This window comes from Pollicipes pollicipes, unplaced genomic scaffold (genome assembly GCF_011947565.3).
Source record: "Pollicipes pollicipes isolate AB1234 unplaced genomic scaffold, Ppol_2.1 Scaffold_3087;HRSCAF=3621_pilon_pilon_pilon, whole genome shotgun sequence".
In the NCBI taxonomy this organism is placed as follows: Eukaryota; Metazoa; Arthropoda; class Thecostraca; order Pollicipedomorpha; family Pollicipedidae; genus Pollicipes; species Pollicipes pollicipes.
Window position 1 is genome coordinate 46,365,313 of NW_023596225.1, and position 21,554 is coordinate 46,386,866.

Sequence of the window (21,554 nt, forward strand, 5' to 3'; positions counted from 1 at the left end):
TCATGGCAGTGCTCGATAATGATAAGTCTCTCTAAGATAAGACAAGATAATAATATAATGATAAGTAAGCTCGATAAGTCTAAGCCGTTCAGGTGCCTAAATCACCAGGCTACCTGACAAGGCCATCCTAACGCTGTCATGCAGAGCTTTGGGACAGACCTGACGCAGCTAATACAGAAGTGTTTGATGGCGAAATTCTGTCATTTGGAGATGGTTATCATGCACACCTGTTACTTGTTTCGCGTTTTAATCTCGTAGGTTGGTGGCCATGTCTAATATTTATATTTAGGGGGTGAGTGGGATACCATCTGACATCTGACATCGCATGGTCTGCTGGCAGACCATGCGAAAGGTACTGACTTGTTTTGGAGGAGCAGGAAGAATTGCTGCCTTGGATAGAACTTTATAATATTTTTATCATGAGCCTTGTGTGCACTACTGGCAGCCTCATAACTTCCTTGCATTTTGTCCATCCAACCATAACTACATGTAATTGTCATGTTTCCAGCGTTGTGCAAGGTCAGCATGTTTGCAGCGTCATTTCAGCACATGTAAAATTTTCGTGTTATTTTTTATTAAAGCAGCCTGATGGCTGCAGCATGCTGCATACTGAGGAAGTGGAAGATGTGTTTGCGTCTTTCTCACCGACGTTTTGCGGATTCCCAAAACAGGCTGAGCAAGTCATGTCACTTATTGGTTGGGTGCTTTGGTGAAAGTGATTTGTATATTGCATGATGCATTTTTGGTCAGTCATATGCCAGACGCGGAGTTGATGCAAGATTGCATGCTGGACTCATCTTCTCGTGATGGAATGTATTATGATAGCAGCGGGGATTGCAATACAAAAACCAAATCATTGCTCATTATGCTATGCCACATTACAGCACTGAGGAAGTGTCACAGCTGTTTACCTACGCCATTACACGATGTACCACATTGGTTGCCTACTCTGTCAAGCCTATGAGACAGCAGTTTATAATTTATGAATGAGTGGTAACTGATTACCAATGCCAAAGGACTATCAACAGCAAGAATGTCATTGCGCCAGAATGGTTGTAGCAGTGTAAACTATTAATTGCATAATTAATTCCGAACAAAAAAAACAACTTGGCAGCCCAACCTTACCATTTTTACCATAGCAATAGCAATGCTTTGGCAATAAATTCACAACAACGTTTCTAATTTATTTATTTTTCGCATGTCACCGCATTTCCGGGTACAAGCAATAATAAAAGTAACTACCGTGCACATCATATGGTATGAATGTCAGGACTATAGCACTGGAGGCAAGGATGGGCCGACAATAAAGTATTGACAAAGTCATCAAGAGCACAGCAGCAACAGCAGCAGCACAGCATATCGCGATGTGAGGTTAATAATCTGCCATAAAAGCTGGCGATCGCTACGTTGGGTATGTCAAACCCAACACAAATTTTCTTACGGCCAGCACCAGGACAAAAAGTCCACAAACAAACCACCCGCTAATCCGCCACTCGAAACAGTCCCGCGACGAGAATGGCCAGTCGGCGTCAGCTTTCGTGTGTTTCGAGGTATTCTTTAGGTCTGGCTGCCAGATGCTGCAAGGTATTGCTGTCGTCACAGAACAATTCCATGATGCCATCAAACAATAACGTAATGGAGCGCATTTTACAAACTTTGGTATTTTTCTTCCTGAGTCGTTTTGGAACCTTGAAAGCTTACCAATAGTAGTACCAAGTAAGCTTTTCTCATCGTACCTGATACCTACCTCAAGATCTTCAAATGTGGAACATTCCCTTCAACAGTTATTATGAACGCCCTGCCCGTCGCAGGACTTGCATGCACAGCACATACCTTCTCGATTCAGAGCGCATATGTGCAAGGCGGTGCGAAGCTAACTTTTGCGGGAGTTTAGCGTTGGCCCTCTAGGCTTTGACCAGAAACAAACAACCAGAAATAGATGTCGACCCTCTAAGATTGGTCAAATGTCCGTTGTTCTGTGTGGGTATGCAAATGAGAGGTATTTACGCACTGAGTGGTTGTGTGTGGTTGTGTTTTCATTGTTAGATTTTTTGACGCAGCGTGGTATTTGTTTACCTCAAGTTTTCCTCATTAAAACCTCTGTGTGAGATTCAAGCACATCTAAAAAAAACTTGTTATGCAACCATACAGGCACACGAGCTCCATGGCACCACCAGGGTGGGAGAAAGTATGGGAGACAAGGTTATGAAAATAGTTAAAGTGGACGTATCTTTCTTAACTGGAAAGGCAAAAAGAGTGACCGGTGTCAAACATTGGTCACGTAAGATCGTTAATATACTTAATATATACTTAATACCTCTGTACTAAGCAAGTGCAGACCAGAACACCACCGCATAATCCTGTGTCATATTTCTTCTGTCAAAATCAAAATCTCCATAAAATAGGACAATAATAGGCTCCTTGCAAACAAATATCAGGACAGACTTCATCGAGGTGACATACACGTCAAATGTATCGAAATGTACTATCGATGCAGCAGCAGACAGCTGTCCTGTCCTTGATCCATGCTGTCTTGGGTTTTCTCAGTGGGGGCCGGTCTGTTGCGACCCACTGCGCAAATGGGAGGCACTCTGGGCTCTGCGGGCAGTAAAACCGTCCCTGCTTGTCACGTCTGTGCCCCAGCGTCGTGGTGCGCGGCCTCTGGCAGACGGCACAGGGCACCAACGCGGCCTGGCGCCTGTACGATTGCTCTTGCCGCTGTCCAGGCTGCCGGTCGTAGCCGGCCCCGGTGACCACCGGGCCGGTGGTGTTTTTAGGTAAGATGAACACCATCGTCGGTTGGGACGTCCCCGGCAGAATATTCAGAAGCGGAAGGGCTCCTGCTAGGGGCTTGGGAGACGGCGGTCTCCTGGGTGGTAACACGACCTGCATCAGGACAATGGCAGCTTCGCACCGCTTCTCACGATCATTGTACCTGGAAGCAATGCAGCAAAACGCCCTTCAGAATTCCGATACGGGCTTATTTCTTTTGCGAACGGCATGAAAAACGCACATCGCGAATAACTTGCCTAACGCTGCAAGTGGAATTGATGCCTTTTTCTGCCTTTACGACGTCGGCAACAATTTCAAGAAAATACTGATCAATATCAATATCACCGATTAATACCAATGATTTTTACCTTGTAGCATTCTCGCCAAATGATGCTTTTACGTTACTTGGGGTTAGCGGTGAATTTTTCAGTCAATTATTACCACAGTAAATCACAAGGCAGATGCTACAGAACGGATACAACCTACTGCCTTTATCAGCCACGATAGCAACCGTAAACGAGGAGGTGAGAAACTTGCGCTTCAGCGCATACTTGACCACGTGGTAAAGACATCGATTATGATCTCCCAAAAACATACCAGGTGAGGAGCGTCTTATGACTGATATCAGGCAGCGCCAGGTCGCTTCCCTCAATGAGCCGGCCGTCGAGGAGGCGCTGCCTGCTGTTTCCGTACTTTCGCACGATCTCCGCCCGCCGAGACACAGACGGCTGGCCAGGTCTTCGCACTGGTCCTCGGTGTGTGTTGACCAGTTTTATGCAGGTAGTTTCGACCAGCCTGCTGCAGTCCGGTTTCTGGGCGGCACCTCCGGTTTGTCCAACAAACGACCTTTAACGTACAGCACCAGTCAGCCGCTTGCGCAACAGATTCCGCTCGGATGGAACTGGACCGCATTCGGAAGAGAAACTAATACTGAGTTATCACTGCATGCACATTAAAAATGACGTCATCTTTGATTTATACATACGCCGTATACATCGCAATAAAAATTTGCACGTACAGCGGAGGAAATAGTGCGCTTAAAGCACTTCCATCACACTGTATGACCCAACATCTACGTGACTATATACACCATCTACTGAATAGTTCGGCATTATCACAGGGCATTTGTCACATCATGGCAGCCACATGCATCACTCGTTGTGAGGCGTTGGTAAGCTACAGTACTAGATGTGTCTACATTTTCCGATAGTGCATTTCTCGACATCGAGAGAATATGGAATCGCTTATCCAACCCCACATATTTTATTACACTGCAGTTTTTGATGGCGTACCATTACACACAGGCGACGCATCCAGGTCATCAACCACTGTGCCCACGTTGCGTTCTGCACCCGCAGGTCTGAGTGTCGCTCACCTTGCGGAACCTTGTAACGGTCCGATTGCGACAAGCGAATATGTTAGCGTGACATATTTCACCGATGTTTATTGCAGCCGTATATGCCTAAACACCTGAGGATATATTTTGTTCGCTGCAGCAATGAGCCAACGCTGCCGATCTCCTGCAGCTGCCCCGCGCGTGCGAGCGGCGTTGGCCGAACGCTTCTTGGCTTCCATGCTATGACTGTCTTGCACAAGACTCCCTATGTTATTAATGGGACCAGGAGCATTACTAGCTGCAGGAGGCAACCGCATATCCTACGTATTGCGAGTAAAACACTGTTTTTTAATGACTCGGGGCCAACAAAGTCTTAAAGTGGCAGTTAGATGAAATAGCGTTTATGAACAGATTCTCTTGTTATTGCATGGCATACGTGTAACACTGTTAGCCAATTAACACGCGCTCAGGACGGGTCAAATTGACACCTTCGCGAAGGTTTTTCCACAATGGTTTGCGAACGGCGCGGAGTAGCCGTACCAAAATTTGTTTATCTGTAGACGATTCAATAGCGGATCGTTTGGTACCAAAAATTTAGGTGAGCCTTGTAGGGTCGCTGACCTATGGCGGGTCAAACCAAACTTTCGGCGGCAGGTCAGATAGTCAGATCATGTTTTCAGTGAACGCGATTACTAGGGAATCGTTCAATCTGATGCAACACTGGAGTGTTTGACGAAGCCACACATCTCTGAGATACTTTCTTAGGCAACACAACTATTGAATAAGAAATTTACGTTCGCCTAAGTTCAGGTATGAAGGTCAGACCAAGGCCAAAACCAACCTCTTTTATTGCTCAAGGGCTTCCTGTATGGGATAGCTCATCTCGAATTTATTGATAGCAGGAACCGCATTATATATCTTTCATTGACCTCTTAGATGCCAGAGTAGGTCATTGACTTAAAATGACCCAGGTCGACATTCAGTTTTTAGGAGCATTTTGCCTGGCGTAATCTTTGTTGTTTACTTAAATGCAAAACTCAGAGCAGCCCTGTATGATTTTAGTGACCATGACCTTCAAAAGGTCAAACAAGATCACTGACCTTAAATGAGCATGAGACCTTTTGCTTTGGATCAGTTTTTAGGTTCTATGGGCACTTTGGAGACTAACCTGGAATTTGACCTTGTTTGACCTTATTTTACCCAAAGGTCATGACCTAGAAACTTCCAAATTGGACCTAAGTGAGTTCACGTACAGGTCAACACATTCTGTAAATTCCGTGCCTCTAGCTTTCTTAGTTCCTGGGATTTCAGGGGGTCAAATTGACCCCCATCCGAGCGAAGGGTATCTAGCCGGCCACCCGGTCGCGTGTTGACATTAAAAATGCCAGGAGAATCGTGCGCACCTCCGAGAGCTTTCAACACCAGGGACAACAGTGGAGCGAGGTGTCTTGAGGCACCCTCGTGTAAGACGAGCCTGAATACGTGGCACCATCTGAAGTCGCTGTATGTTGATTTCTGAGAGCTGATGCCACATTTCTCGAATGGTGGCGGCCTCCGCATTACTGGTATCGTGCTGGCGTGGATCTCGAAGGCACAGAGGGCGTTCGATAAATCGGTCCACGGCGCCATGGTCAGCTATATTCTCTGGGCCGACAGTCTCCTGAAAACGTGACACAGATGCGAAATACTGCAACACAAACGCAATCCTATCAGGTATGAGTCAATCACGCCTAGCCAATTGTCTTTTGACACCATCTGAAATGAGGGCAATTTTCACAGCGTCCTAAACCATCAACTCGGAGTTTTTTGGTGAACTGAAATAAGTTCGAAGGTTTTTGTGGGAGTGGGGGAAGTCTGCCGTTCATTTTAGATCAAAATTAAAGCCAACGTCAATAGCATGATCAAATCACATTATATTGCGGCCAGTTTATTTTTCTGCTTGCAGTTCCATGCGATGTGGTTCATCCACTGTACAACGCATGGTCACTCGACCAATTCCGCCTGCTATGCTTGATTTCACCACCGGTGCTGTGGGTGGTGGCATCGCTGGGACCGAGGTCTCAGAGGCGGCGGCCAGGACTGGCACCCCGCCTGCCATCGTCGGCTCTTCGCTATCGTCTCCGATGGTGCTTGTAGCCTGGGAAACATAGCGCTCTGACTGCATTAAGAAGCGTGCCACCGCATTTATTGGTGTCAAACAGTGTTAGTCATCTCTTAGACCCCTCGAAAATACCAGAGGCTACAACTTTAGGGCTACCCTATCACTTAAACCACAACATCAGATGGTGAAGAAACCTGCGCAGCTGTTGCACAGCACAGCGAAAGCGCAAAGCCACGCGCCGTTGTTGCACAGCACAGCCTGCACAGCACAGTAAAAGTGCAAGCCACGCACCGGTCTCGCGTGCGCCGTGGCTGACACCGGTATTGGACGGCGGCGAATCTACGCCGTGGATCGTCACGAAAGTTGTGTGTGTAAAGTTAACGGCAATTCATGCAGCCATCTTGCGATGTGCATCTGGCTCAAAAGCACCCGACCTCTATGGCTGACCGGCAAGAAAATCCCAAAAGTGCCTGAGGCCTTGTTACCTCATCCAGCATGGAGGTGGTCCGGATGCTCCTGTGCAAATCCATTATAAAGACGGTCGTCACTTGAACAACCATTACATTCCAGCGATGTCATCATAATCATGATATGATTGTCATCATCCTTGAGAACGTGCACGTATGTTACCGCAGCCGTGTCACCGAATTTCGCACAATGGAAACGTCATAGCTTCTTGAGCTAAAACCTTATCGTCTGATCAGTATATTTTGTTTTGATAAAACAGATCAGCGCACAGGAAGTTTCATAACACAACATTCAGTGGTTTAAAATTGCGGCTCGTTCTCAGCGTCTGACTAGTATGCTGGACGCTTGTATCCAAAGATTGGATGGCCTGTAAACGGGAATGAATTTAGGCCTCCAAACCGAGATATGCTTATGATTTTAAAAGCAAGAGGTTGCTGTAAGTAACAAGATTTGCTCTAACAAACATAAAGTTACATAAATTTTTGTCAGACGTAGGAATGAGGCGGCTCTCACTAACTAAATAATAAACCGGCGTTTTTCTGATAAAAACACCCTGAGCGCATTTATGAAGAAAGATATGTAACTTGTTCTATGTACCTTACTTTTCTACAATGTAGCTGGCGCATTTAGCGCGGACACAATTCGATGCAGCAAACATACTCCCCACGTTTCCCACCTTATCGCACCACCAACGGCGTCATGACTGGGTTAAGTTCGAAGTACATTACAATTTTTTGCCGCTTAAAGTTATCACCCACGTCATTCACCTTGCCGTTAAATCCTACTCAATCGGTTCGCTGGTCACAGACGACTGTCACCAAGTCCATTCGGCATGGGCACGAAATAGCCCGTTGTTCCTGCCGCCCTTCTGCGGAGGTGCACATTCGGCGAGTTCGGCGGGGGGGGGGGAACTCAAGGATTAGGGGAAGTAGGCGGAAACGTAAGAAGAAGGAGAGGAGAAAGGAAAAAAGGTGGCGTAGGCGACAGGGCAACTCCCAAACAACAAATTGATATATGCTCCAGTCCACGAAGTCATCTGCATCACCTTGGTTTTGCTGCTTGAAATCGCGTGTTTGACTGGCATGTATCGGACCCTGTCGCGCCCGGCGATTTCAACCGAGTTCCCCGGCACACGCTACTAACTGAATTCGAGTTTGTAGGGGCGGGCTTTGTAGTTGCTGGTGGCGACAGGCATGTGATACTGCGCCGGCAACAGAGAAACTCTACCGCAGGGCGAGTCTTCGGCGACACAATCCTATGCGAGACGATGCTGGCCGTCCCGCCCTTAGACAATTGCAATGAACGCTCTTCCCGTTGCAGGAGTTGCATATACGACCACACATCAACCCTGCACACGATTCATTTCCAGGATAGGCATTTAGCCATAGCTCCCAACGCAGTTGTAACTGAAGTCGACCTGGCGTTATGGCATGACTTTGGTCTAGACTGACCTTAGTGACCGGACAAAATCTTGATATTACGTTTAAACTGTTATGTAGAAGGCATGCCGCCATCATTATCGACATCATGGGAGCGCTCCGCAAATTGTAAAGTGCATTCGTGAGGAACATTATGCGTATAGATAAAACAACATTAATCACTTTATTTCTCAAAGAAGAAAGAGGAAAATGGAAAGATAAATGTGATATTTCGGCTACATGCGTTTATCGAAAAGAATTTCAAAATCAAATTTATCTGCCGATTTTACCCGACGTTTGAGTTTTTCCTAAAACAAAAACAGCTAGCCACAGTTTTTACAGACCACGAACATGCAGGGGATTAAACAAGGAGCATTTGCCAGTCATTTCTGCGATACAGTGGACATCTAACTGAGAATTAAAATGCGCGAAAAATACCTGTATATGCAAATTAATTCAAGTTAGCAGGCGCCACGCATAACACATCATTTACTTCTGCAAGCGATTTCAAGTTAACAGGCACGTCGCATCACGCATCACTTTTACACGCAAACGATTTCAATTAAACAGACATCGTGTATCAAGCGTCAGACAACATTGATACATGAAGGCGAGTTTAAGCCAGCATGCATAACACATCAAAACACTAGTCACATTCAAATAATCGTTCATGACGAGTCCTGTACACTGAAGTCTGGTCGCCAACTTCCTATCAAAATAGATTCACCATTTTTCCTGTCTGGATGGTCCCGTACTTTGAAGGTACCTTTGGGTTCTAAAGGGAAATGGTCCGTACTTCCTTGGATTTTAACCTTAGCGTGTTCTGTCAAAAAGATGGTCGTCGAAGAGTTATTTTAATTATCTGTTTCGCTTTGAGCATCTCGCAGGTGTACATCACAAATGAAACGAGTAGGACGCATGGACTTCTCAACATAGCCTATCTACTTCCCATGTTTTTCGCGCAGTTTACGCTTGAATTCGTAAACCATATTTCTTTACGTGCAAACCCCTTAAAACCCATGCATGCATATATGACACCCATCGGACCCCGGGCGATGCTTCGAGACAATATATTTAACTAGATAGTTATTTAGCTTCTTATCGAGTGTGCCCGAGGAGGTAACAGATAGGGGGGGGGGGGGGCCGGCTTGAGCGCGTGGCCATTTCCCGAGCAGGTTATTACATCGGGCCCCCGTCAAGAGCCCAGGGACCTCCATTCAAATAGAAAGTCCTCAAGACTTAATAAAGAGGGGCCCCGAAAGATAGAGTGTGTCCGAGCGTCTTAACAGATAAGGCTTCTAACAAGAGCGTAGGGCCCTCCATTCAAATAGGAATCAGTCAATACGCAATGCAGATGGCCCCCGAACGATGAAATGCACCTCAACAGCTTATCGGAAGAGGCCCGAAAAGAGCGTTAGGCCCTCCATTCAAATAAGAAGTATCCAAACCCTGTGCAGAGGGCCCCCGAAATATGGAGTGTACCCTAACAGATTACCAGACGGCCCCGGATAGGAGTGCAGCGCCCTAAATTCAAAGGTGGTGAACAGATGGGGCCGCCGACAAGAGTGTAGGGCCGCCCATTCAAATGTGAAATACCCACGGCATGTTGTAGAGGGCTCCAAATGATCGAGGGTGCCTGAGATAGGGCCCCGTGAGGACCTCCATTCAAAAAGCAAGTATCCAAGACCCGACCCAGAGGTCACCCAACAATCGGATGCACCGGAGCAGCTTATCAGAAGGGGCCGCAACAAAAGCATAGAGCGGAGGTCCCTCCATTGAAGTAACAAGTGCCCAAAACCCAGTGCGAGGACCCCCAAAAGATGGAGTGTACCCGAGCAGGTTATCAGATGACCCCGATATGAGCGCAGAGCCCTAAATTCAAACGCCAAGACTCAATGCGCAGGGCTCCCGGACAATCCACTTTGGCCAAAGAAGTTAACAGAGGGGACCCCAGACAAGTGCGTAGGGCCTCTATTCAAATAGGGCTTCCCCAAGGCCCAATGTAGAGGGCCCCCGAAAGATCGAGTGTATCTGAACAGGCTATCAGATGGCATTGACAAGAGCGTAGGTCCCTACATTAAAATACCCAATGTGCTGGGCCCCTAAACAATTCAGTGTGCCGGAGCAGCTTAACAGATGGAGCCCCGACAAGTGTCCAGGGCCCCCCATTCAAATGGAAAGCACGCTGGACCCAGTTTCGAGGGCCCCGACCGACAGAGTGTGCATAAACGGGTTAACAGATTAGCCCCCGACAAGAGCATAGCGCCCTAAGCAAGTGACATAAAACTGGAAGCGCCAACGTAAAGTGCCCCCGAGCCACCGAGAATACCCGAGCAAGTTAACATGGGGGTCCCCTGCTATAGCCCACAGAGCCTTTCTGGCGACTGGAAAGAAGTCCGTGGAAGGCCTCTGATTGACAACAGCGCCCCGGCGCGCTAGCAGGAACAGCACAGCAACAGTGCAGGGACCCTCCGAGTAAACGCAAAGCAGTCAGGGCTAGCGTGGAAGGCTCCTTAACGATCGAAATGACCTTGCAAGTGGGTATATAGGTCCCCGGAAACAGGATAGGACTCTGGACAGCGTGATAAGGCTTATAATTTCCAATAAACAACTTTTTCCATTATTGAAGATGTTTATCTTTTCTCGTAGGCCATTCACTTTCGTTTGCAACTCTTCTCGGTGGCCTGGAAATCCAAATATTTTTTTGTGTTTTGTGTTGAAAAGCTGTACCTTTTTGGTCACCTACGGACCCCTTCGGAGCCTATGGGCCACTTCGGGGTACCACGATGGGTCATGGGCCCCGTGACCACTCTCTCTGGATCCGCCCCTGACTCAATCAGTGGTGAAGGTTGGTGCGGGGGGAGGGGAGGCCACAGCGGCCACGTGCCAACAATTAGAGGACCAGGCGGAGATAACAATGCCGCCGACTTGTATTGGTGCAGATATGTGGCATGCACTATCATATAAATACCGGTAGAATTGCGTTCTCTATTTCAGATGCACCTTGAGACACATACAGGTAAAACGAAGAACACCAAGCCACCCGAAGCAAGGTGGTTGAAGTCCGGTTATTTTTGTTTCGAGGTAGGCTCTTCTACGCGACGTGGTTCACATCACATCCGGACAACTCGTAGATACCGGCTAGGCTTCGGGCTCGGCTAAATACAAGGAGCGTATGTCCAGAGCCGACGATATTGACGGAAAGGCCGAATGCCCGCGCGGGTTCTGATCATGACCGGCACCTGACCGTATAATGAAATTAATAATGGCTGAGCTTTGCGCGGCATGAACATCTCATAACTTTACTTAAATGCCTATGAACTGCTCCAGAAAATCCGACGCAAGCGTGCAAAGTGGGCCTAAACGAAAGTCTGCCGCCGTCCCGGGACCCTCCCGTTACGAACCTGGCAACATCCCGCGGCGCCACGCGTCCTCGCGCATTTGAGTGTCGAGGTAACTATTCAAAGCAAAACTATGGCAGCGATGCCCACTGTGGATTGGAGGTGCCAGTTCGCCGGCGACTCAAATTTGCGGGATGTGATTTGCGGGTTGCGTCGGGCCCAGTACTAGTTCTGGCTGTTGATTGGCGGAGAACGCGTGCGATTGGTGGCTTGTGTTTGGCGGAGAGGCGGCCTGGAATTTGCCATCGAAGCGTCTGCGGATTGCACCAGTGTATAACTAGTAGCTTGTCGTGCCACCTCGTACTAGCTGATTATCATCTAAGCTTGTAAAGCCCATGATTGCATTCGACACAAAATTATACGTTGCTGGCTCGCTGGTCATATGCACATTCCGATGACGGTTTGTTCTCTCTATGTGGGAATATTTCTGGTTTCTGTTTGCCCCTCAGCATTATGTCCGGACTCCAGCGACCCGACGTGCACTAATGTCGTGGCACCAGTGACGTCACGCTAGCTATTTTATGAGCCAACACAAGGCCGCTGTTTTCTTCCCTCGGGGGACATGGAGTGAGTTAAGCACAGATGAAGTGAGAATCACCGGACTGTTCTGCTCCGCTTATACCGCCTTCGATCTGGTGTAAATATCTTGAAAGGTGCCTACATTCATTCATAATTTGTTCCCACCCATTGCAGCGCAGGTGTTTCCATAAACACCCTTCTAAGACGTGTCCTAACCAAATTTCGTGGCCCACCTCACCAGCTAACAAAAGCAGGCCATAAACAGCAGTTGATGACACCAATTCTCAAGAATTGGGCCTTTGACATTACACTTCTACACATCCTCTATTCTGAACTAGCCTATACGAAACGGTCGAAATTTGCTGGCAACTTTTTCATGATGATGCGTCTATTGTGCTAAAACATTCAAGTGGCATTTTGGTTTGACTTGCGGGTTTGTCTTGGTATACGTGAGGTTCAGATTTCTCTCCGTGACCTGATGCGTAAACGGTGACGATTGGTGCCCCACAAATCCTTTCCCACTCTGTTCTAGTCCGGTGTATCTTCCGCACGCGCTTTCGGTCAACTCAGACAGGGTTCGGCTTTGCACCATGAGCTCCTCAAGCTCGCTGGCTGTGCGTCCCCGTGACGTGTGTGACGTACACGGTGGCGGTCCAGACAACTCAGACAATGGCGGTGAGGCTGAGTGCTGGGAGAATGGTGTCAGTATCATCGTTTTCTGCCCGGGACGGTCTTGCAGTTATTCTAGAAACGAGCAAAGAAATCGCTCTTCATTCCAGTCAGGTTGTCGCGTTGCAAAGGAGTTTCAAAAATCAAGCACTTGAACCCCGTTTTTCGGAAAAATTCGGCATAGGCTTTACCAAACTTAATTTGCTTGGGTAAGAAAATAGTTATAATTGGGTACGAATCCTTTGTCAGGTTAACAATCATGGCGATTTTTCTTACACATAATGAAAAGATGAATCATTGCACTTACTATTTCAGATGCTCTGAAACAGGGGGAGCCGGAAACTGAGCCGCTCTCCCAACATTCTGAAAATTTAGCATCGTCCCCCTTCCGGTGGTGATCGGAAAGAACTAACCAAAATGGCTCTCTTTCCCACCCACCCACGGCCCAACTTAGGACACTGTCTGGGACTGAATCCATATGTTATGAAAATATGAATTTCTCAACACAGCCTCATCAATGAAATTATTGCAATGGAAAACGCTTGACCCCTTCAATCGAGACCACTTGGTCTATCGTTCATAGTTTGTTAATGCAGACCGTAGTCCCTTGTATTGAAATACAACTGGTCAGAAATCATCACGACACAACATTCACGCATTTAAATAGGTCATCCTCAGTGGTTGACTAATATGCCGCGGCCTTGTACGCCGGGGTGGGGGAGCTGTAAGCAGGCTTGTAGACAGGGACAGAAGCCTTGTAGGCCGGGGCGGCAGCCTTGTAGGCTGGGGCGGCAGCCTTGTAGGCAGGGGCAGAAGCCTTGTAGGCAGGGGCGGGATGGTACTCGGGGTACTGGGCCTCTCCCTCGTAGGTGACCTCAGCGTTGTAGCCGCCGTAGTTATCGGCGACGTACTTCACGTGCTGGACACGGCCGTCGGGCAGAGCCACCGAGTAATATCCCTGGGTGTTGTGGCCATCGCTCTTCTCGTTCTTAGCGAAGTTAGTGCCGGTGTAGTGGTCGTTGACGGCGTAGTCGTAAGCGAACGGCTTGGCCTCTTCCTCGTACTGGGGCTCCGAGTGGTAAGAGGCTGGCTTGTATGAGGGGGCCGGAGCGGGCTTGTAGCCCGGCGTCTCCGGTGCCGGGGCGGCGGCGGCCACGGCCAGCACGGCGGCAATGAGGAGGACCTGCAATGCAGGGAGGGCATGATTGGCGGATGAAGGAGCAAGTTCAGCAGAGCTATTTTGCTACGATACATAGGCATAAACATATATGTGTATGTATACACACACACACACACACACACACACATATATATATATATATATATATATATATATATATATATATATATCAACTTCACTATCCGTGCAATGCATGTCATATCGCTAACCCCAGAGTGTACTTGGCTTGAAATAAACTCTAGTAGCCAACAGGACACCGTATCAATGATATCATTCTATTGCATACCTGCATGGTGTGTTCTGGTGGCCGGGTGTGCAGTACAAGTGGTGTCTGCTCCCTTGGTGCTTTCGCTTTTATAGGTCGGCCGCTAACCACTGATGACGGTCACGGTCAGAATCCAGTGGACGGACGCCGCCAACGGTGTCACCGGCTGCGCTGTCGAATCCGCACGGAATTCCTGGTACACGCCCACCTCCTAGAAGCAGACCATGGTGTAACCCATGAAGCTGCACATGGACACGCCATTAGATTTGTACGGGTGAGTCGGAAGACAAATGGCCTGGAACATATAGCTTATGACGCAGCAGGTTCGTATCGATCTTTTTTTGGCCTTGCCCTGAACCCAGGATAGTCATGGCAACTATTTGGAAGCGGAGCAACAATCGTGATCAAAACGTCCTGCACAAACGAATGACGCCGCTCTGGATTTAACAACTGGCAGTTGTTGATGGCATATGATGGTTGATGGCGTGATGGCATATGATGCGTTGATATGAGGTGCGCGACAAAATATCAGAAACGTTGAGTGTATGCTTGAATTTGTGCATTTTGAACAGTCGAATGAAGCATAATATTTTCCATGCGTGCTTATTTGAAAATTGCCACAAACCACACGTTATGCTTACTCATATAGAATAATAGATCCTTGATGAGACTGCATCATATCAAAAATGATCACAAACCAACACAGATATACACTGCGAGGCAGTTATACGCCAAAATTGTTGCTGAAAAAAGCTAGGATAAAAAGATAATGTGGTTTATACGTTAACCCTTTTGGTAAAAGCCAATAAATAAATCAAAAAAGCCGCAATGATATACATGTGACTGAATGATTATCAAGCCAGGTAAGAAGTTAACAGTAACTTGTCAACAACAAGAAAATATCTTAGAAAACTTCACAACAAACTATACATGATATACACCATCACAGATCACCATGTAAGCTATGGAGAATGACAAAATGATGTGGGCAGACATGCTAGGGCCCAAATTAAAGACTAAGTTGCATTCTTTGCCCCATTTGAGATAGCTTGAACGTACTTGTCTCGCATATTGCTAAAACATGAATAGGAACTAAATGGGCACAACGGTTTCGTATTACATCGAAGTATCAACTTATCAGGCCAGTTAATGACCACAATTAAACAGACAACCACGGCACTGATCAAATCACAGATGCATCATATTGCATCTTGATATTCAATGCTGATGGATACAGCAAAACTATCGAAAACAACACCAATCAATCCCACAATATTTGCTAAAATCTGTTATTTCACACAGGAAACCACATCCATAGCTTTCATTTCAATGCAGAGTCCTACACGACAATTGCACAACACAAACATGGTGGTTCGGCATTGTAGCATGGCGAGCTTTATCGGGCTGGATCACTATCTACGCGGAGTGGGCTGGGCTGCCGACTGATATTTTGGAGAAAGCTGCGTCTCTAGTCCATATCTTTTCCAGAGAAGGTGGTATTCCATAGCAATGACATCCCGGCGCCAGAACCTGAACTCAGCTGGGTTCAGTATGACTCCGTTGGTTTTACACAGTCGTGCACGTGTTTGAATGAAGGGGACAAGGCCTGATTGACATTGGGAGTCGTACAGCAGCGTTTCGTCAGCATATTTGTATATCATCTCAGCGCCAGCAGTGACGTCATCACGCTCGGTAGCGGAACTCTGCCTGACCGTATGGTATATGTGAGGTTTAGATTTCTGTCGGTGACCTGGTGGCTAAATGGTGACGACTTGTGCCTCAAAAGTCCTTTCCAACTCTCTTCTACTCCGGTGTATTTTCCGCACGCGTTTTCTGTCAACTCAAACTGGGGTCGGCTTTGCGATATAAGCGACTGGAGCTCATTGGCTGTGCATCCCCGTAACGTGTGTAATGTACGCAGTCGCGGCCCAGACAATCCAGACAATTGCGGTGAGGCTGAGTGCTGGGAGATTTGTGCCAGTCTCACACGGTTCTGTCTGGAACGGTCTTGGAGTTATTCCAGAAATGAGCAGAGGAATTGCTCTTCATTGTTATCCGGCTGTCGGGTGGCAGAAATGCTTTAGAAACTCAGCACTCGATTCCGTTTTCCTGGGAGTGCCGGCATGAGTTTTACACAACTTGTTTTGGAAAGAAAATAGTTATCAGTGGGTGCGAACCGCTTGTCAGTCTAACAATCATAAGATGACTCGCACACTCGACAAGTTGGAACCCGCATGAGCCCGAAGTGCATTGTAAATGCTCATCGCGTAAGGCTGTTACCTCAGCAAAGTTGTCGTTAACTTATACGCTATCGGCTTGCTGATCACATACGCCTGCCACTAAACTTATACGGTAGGGGCACGAAGTAGCTCGTTGTTTCTGCCGCCCTTTTTCGGATAAGACTTGTGTATGAGTATTCACTTCCCGTGACAATGCATAGTTGCTGATTTCGGCCTAGGTTTGTAACCCCATCATTGTATTCGCCACGAACTTATACGTTACTGGCTCGCTGGTCTCATGCACATCCCTTTAACGGCGTACTCACTATCGGCACGAATATTTCTGGTTTCTGTTTGCCCCTCAGCATTATGTTCGGACTCCAGCGACCCGACGTGCATTTGAGTCTTGACACCAGTGACGTCACGCTGGCTTTTTATCAGCCAATGCAGGGCCGCTGTTTTCTTCTGTCGACCGGCCTGGAGTGAATTAAGCGAAGGCGAAGCGAGAATCACTGGACGATTTCATCTCGCTTTGGCTTTGGCTTCGAGTTAGAATTATTGCGTACATTTCAGATATGGCCTGCATCATATCCGTATGCTATCGTTTCAAGCTTAGTTCTGTATGTGGTAAAACAGTTCGCATTTTAAATCACGTATGCCAACATGCGTGGCACCGATGCGTTTAAGTACGACAGAGTCGTATCTGTAAAAGTCTGCTGATAGTTTATTACCTTAAAAATATCTTGAAACAACGAATACGCATGCATGCATCTGCCTGGCCGTCCAGTGTCTGTTTCCGCCCATTTATTTCTAAAGAATGACGTGTGTGTGTGTGTGTGTGTGTGTGTGTGTGTGTGTGTGTGTGTGTGTGTGTGTGTGTGTGTGGTGTGTGTGTGTGTGTGTGTGTGTGTGGTGTGTGTGTGTGTGTGTGTGTGTGTGGTGTGTGTGTGTGTGTGTGTGTGTGTGTGTGTGTGTGTGTGTGTGTGTGTGTGTGTGTGTGTGTGTGTGTGTGTGTGTGTGTGTGTGTGTGTGTGTGTGTGTGTGTGTGTGTGTGTGTGTGTGTGTGGTGTGTGTGTGTGTGTGTGTGTGTGTGTGTGTGTGTGTGTGTGTGTGTGTGTGTGGTGTGTGTGTGTGTGTGTGTGTGTGTGTGTGTGTGTGTGTGTGTGTGTGTGTGTGGTGTGTGTGTGTGTGTGTGTGTGTGTGTGTGTGTGTGTGTGTGTGTGTGTGTGTGTGTGTGTGTGTGTGTGTGTGTGTGTGGTGTGTGTGTGTGTGTGTGTGTGTGTGTGTGTGTGTGTGTGTGTGTGTGTGTGTGTGTGTGTGTGTGTGTGTGTGGTGTGTGTGTGTGTGTGTGTGTGTGTGTGTGTGTGTGTGTGTGTGTGTGTGTGTGTGTGTGTGTGTGTGTGTGTGTGTGTGTGTGTGTGTGTGTGTGTGTGTGTGTGTGTGTGTGTGTGTGTGTGTGTGTGGTGTGTGTGTGTGGTGTGTGTGTGTGTGTGTGTGTGTGTGTGTGTGTGTGTGTGTGTGTGTGTACGGGAGGGGGGGGGGAAGATATCCTCATGACAAAAACGATCCCAACATTCAGCCCCATACCTCCATACCATACCTATGCTTCCATATTCTGGTTTTCTCCTCGCACTTAATCCACGTTGTCATTACTCTCGGGTGAAATACGGCCTAAACTGTAGCGAACTGAATGCGATGTGATGGGGTGAAAACGAGGCAAGGAAAAGACTAGAACTGCTGTCAGTTGGGGATGAGAGGGGAAGTATAAATTGCTCCAATAAATGATCCCGAGTCGTTGGCATGATCATCTTGGGTTCAGGGCATGGCCAAAAAAGATCGATACGAACATGCTGTGCCATAAGCTCTCTGTTCCTGGCAATTTATGTTCCGACTCACCTGCACAAATGTAATGGCATGTGCATGTGCAACTTCATAGGTCGCATCATGGTCTACTTCTAGGAGGTGGGCGTATACCAGGCATTCCGTGCGAATTCGACAGCACTGCCGGTGACACCGTTAGGGCCGTCCATTCATTGGAACTCTGACCATGACCGGCTATCAGTGGTTAGCGGCCAACCTATAAAAGCGAAAGCACCAAGGGAGCGGACACCACTTTTACTGCACGCCCGGCCATCAGAGCACACCATGCAGGTATGTATTGTAAGAATACTATTGATATGGTGCCCTGTTGGCTACTAGGGAGTTCATTTCAAGCCAAAAGCACTGGGTTTAGCGACGTGACATGCATTGCACGGATAATGGGGATAATGGATAATGGATAATGGGTTATATATAGATAAACGTATATATGCATATATATATATATATATATATATATATATATATATATATATATATACGTATATATGTATATCTATATATGCATACATATATACGCATACATACATACCTATATACCCATATATCGTAGCAAAACAGGTCTGTTGAACTGGCTGCTTCATCCGTCAATCATCCTCTCACTGCATTGCAGGGTCTCGTCATTGCCGCCGTGCTGGCTGTGGCCGCCGCCGCCCCGGCACCGGAGACGCCGGGCTACAAGCCCTCTCCGGCCTCCTACCACCCGGCCCCCTCCTACAAGCCGGCCTCTTACCACCCGGAGCCCCAGTACAAGGAGGAGGTCAAGCCGTTCGCTTACGACTACGCCGTCAACGACCACTACACCGGTACCAACTTCGCCAAGAAGGAGGAGAGCGATGGCCATAACACCCAGGGGTATTACTCGGTGGCTTTGCCCGACGGCCGTGTCCAGCACGTGAAGTACGTCGCCGACAACTACGGCGGCTACAACGCTGAGGTCACCTACGAGGGAGAGGCCCAGTACCCCGAATACCACCCCGCCCCTGCCTACAAGGCCGCTGCCCATGCTTACAAGGCTGCCGCCCCTGCCTACAATGCTGCCGCCCCGGCCTACAGGGCTGCCGCCCCGGCCTACAAGGCTTCTGCCCCTGCCTACAAGGCTGTCGTTCCTGCCTACAGGGCTGCTGGTCCTGCCTACAAGGCTGCCGCTCCGGCCTACAAGGCTGCCGGCCCTGCCTACAAGGCTGCCGGCCCTGCCTACAAGGCTGCCGCTCCGGCCTACAAGGCTGCCGGCCCTGCCTACAGGGCTGCCGGGCCTACTTACAAGGCTGCCGGCCCTGCCTACAAGGCTGCCGCTCCGGCCTACAAGGCTGCTGCCCCAGTCAACAAGCCCGTCTACAAGCCTGCGGCGTACTGGTAAACCACTGAGGATCACCTATTTAAATGCATGAATGCTGTGCTGTGATGATTTCTGACCTGCCGTATTTCAATACAAGGATCTACGGTCCGAACAAACAACCTATGAAATATGGACCATGTGGTCTTGATTGTAGGTGTCATGTATTTTCCAGTGGGATAGTTTCATTGACGCGGCTGTGTTAAGGAAGTAGCATTTTTATGACATACTGATGCAGTCCCTGGGGATGTACTCCGAAGTTGGCGCGTGGGTGCGTTGGAGAAAGTCAGTTGTTTCTGGTCATCACCGATTCAGGGACGGCGCTAAATTGTCATATATTTGGGGAGGGGCCCTGTTTCCCGTTCCTTTGGTCTCCGGCCACCTGGTTTGGTGGGTGCGATGATTCATCTTTTCATCATTTGTAAGAAAAAATCGTCGTGACTGTTAGGCTGACCAGCGATTCGCACCCAGTTATAACTATTTTCTTACCGTAGGAACTTGTGTGTGGTGAAGCTTATGCCGAATTCCCCGGTAAACTGATGAGAGGTGCTTGATTTTTTTAAGTTCCTCTGCCACGCGACAACCTCATTAGAATGAAGAGCCATTCCTTTGCTCGTTTCTGTGATAACTCCATGACCGTTCCAGGCAGAAATTGGTGAGACGGGCACAACTCTTTCAGCACTCAGCCTCACCACAAAAAATTGTCTGGGTTGTCTGGGCCGCGACTCTGCCCGTCACACACGTCACGGCGATGTACAACCAATGCGTTAGCTGGACCAACTCATGGTGCAAAGCCGACTCCAGTTTGAAGTGACAGATAACGCGTGCGGAAAATCCACCGGATTAAAAGAGGGTGGGAAAGGATTTTTGGGGCATCAATCGGCACCGTTTAAGCATCAGGTCACCGACAGAAATATTAACCTCACATGTACGATAAGGTCAGGCCGAGTTGCGAAAAGCGTAATGACGTCACTGCTGGCGCTGAGATCATGTACAAATATGCTGACGAAACGCTGCTGTACGACTAAATATCAAGCAGGCCTTCTCCTTTGCATTCGAAAACCTGCACGCCTGTGTGAAACCAACAGATTCACGCTGACCCCAGCTGAGTTCAGTTTCTGCTGCCGGAAGGTCAAGGTTGTGGAATACCACCTCTCTGGGAAAGATACAGATTATAGACGCAAGTTTCTCCAATTTATCAGCCCATAGCCCAGCCCGCCCCACCTAGCTGCTGATCCAGCTCGACAAAGCTTGCCATGCTATAATGCCGAACAGCCATTAACCTGCAAGCATTAACAAGCGCCCGGGTGACCGGTTGAATACCACTTGCTCAGGTGGGTGCTGTCAATTTTGTTCTCTAAGATCTCAGAAACTAAGGCATCTATTTTTACCACATTCAAAGGCTTTCTTAGACTGTGAGTTAACTTACTTTTGACAAAATCGGAGGTTCCTAGCTCATGACCTTCGGGTCAAATACCGTTACACAAGGCTAAAATCCAGATTAGTGTCCAAAGTGCACTAGAACGTAGATACCTGTTGTAAGCAGAATTTCACTGGTGCTCATTTAAGGTCAGTGGACTTATTTGCCGGTCATGACAACCAAAGTCACACAAAGCTGCTTTGCGTTTTGTACTCGAGTAAGCGTCAACAATTACGCGAGGTAGTATGTTCCTAAAAATGAAATGTTGACCTGGATCCCTTTATTTCAATGACCTGTCGTACGGGACGAGCCTTATTAGCAGCCGGCAATCGCTATTTTTCAATTTTATTGACGTACTAATCTCTGCTTCTTTTGCTCTGTAAGTCTACGCCCGTGCCACAAATGAAAAATTGGCGCTTTTCCAACATTTAATGTTTTGTTGGGTTGAAGCCTACACTCACGGAGACGGTCCATATTTCTTTTGAGCATAGTTCTCAGGAGCATGATACGCTACGGAGATACGCGCTGGGTTTTCTGCTCACGCATCAAGTTTAATGTTAGTTTGGAATGTC

At 47.9% G+C, this 21,554-nt stretch overlaps 2 protein-coding genes across 2 annotated transcripts; one reads left to right on the forward strand and one right to left on the reverse strand.

Annotated features, from left to right (window-relative positions):
- Nucleotides 1-13,369: 13,369 nt before the first annotated feature.
- LOC119090268 (cuticle protein 7-like) lies at nt 13,370-14,156 on the reverse strand. The gene is made up of 2 exons (XM_037213051.1): nt 14,151-14,156; nt 13,370-13,774 (listed from the first exon to the last, which is right to left on the reverse strand). The coding sequence occupies exons 1-2, from the start codon at nt 14,154-14,156 to the stop codon at nt 13,370-13,372; spliced, it is 411 nt and encodes a 136-aa protein (XP_037068946.1).
- A 4,337-nt stretch (nt 14,157-18,493) lies between these two features.
- LOC119090269 (cuticle protein 16.5-like) lies at nt 18,494-20,221 on the forward strand. The gene is made up of 3 exons (XM_037213053.1): nt 18,494-18,499; nt 19,050-19,500; nt 20,208-20,221. The coding sequence occupies exons 1-3, from the start codon at nt 18,494-18,496 to the stop codon at nt 20,219-20,221; spliced, it is 471 nt and encodes a 156-aa protein (XP_037068948.1).
- The last annotated feature ends 1,333 nt before the right edge of the window (nt 20,222-21,554 follow it).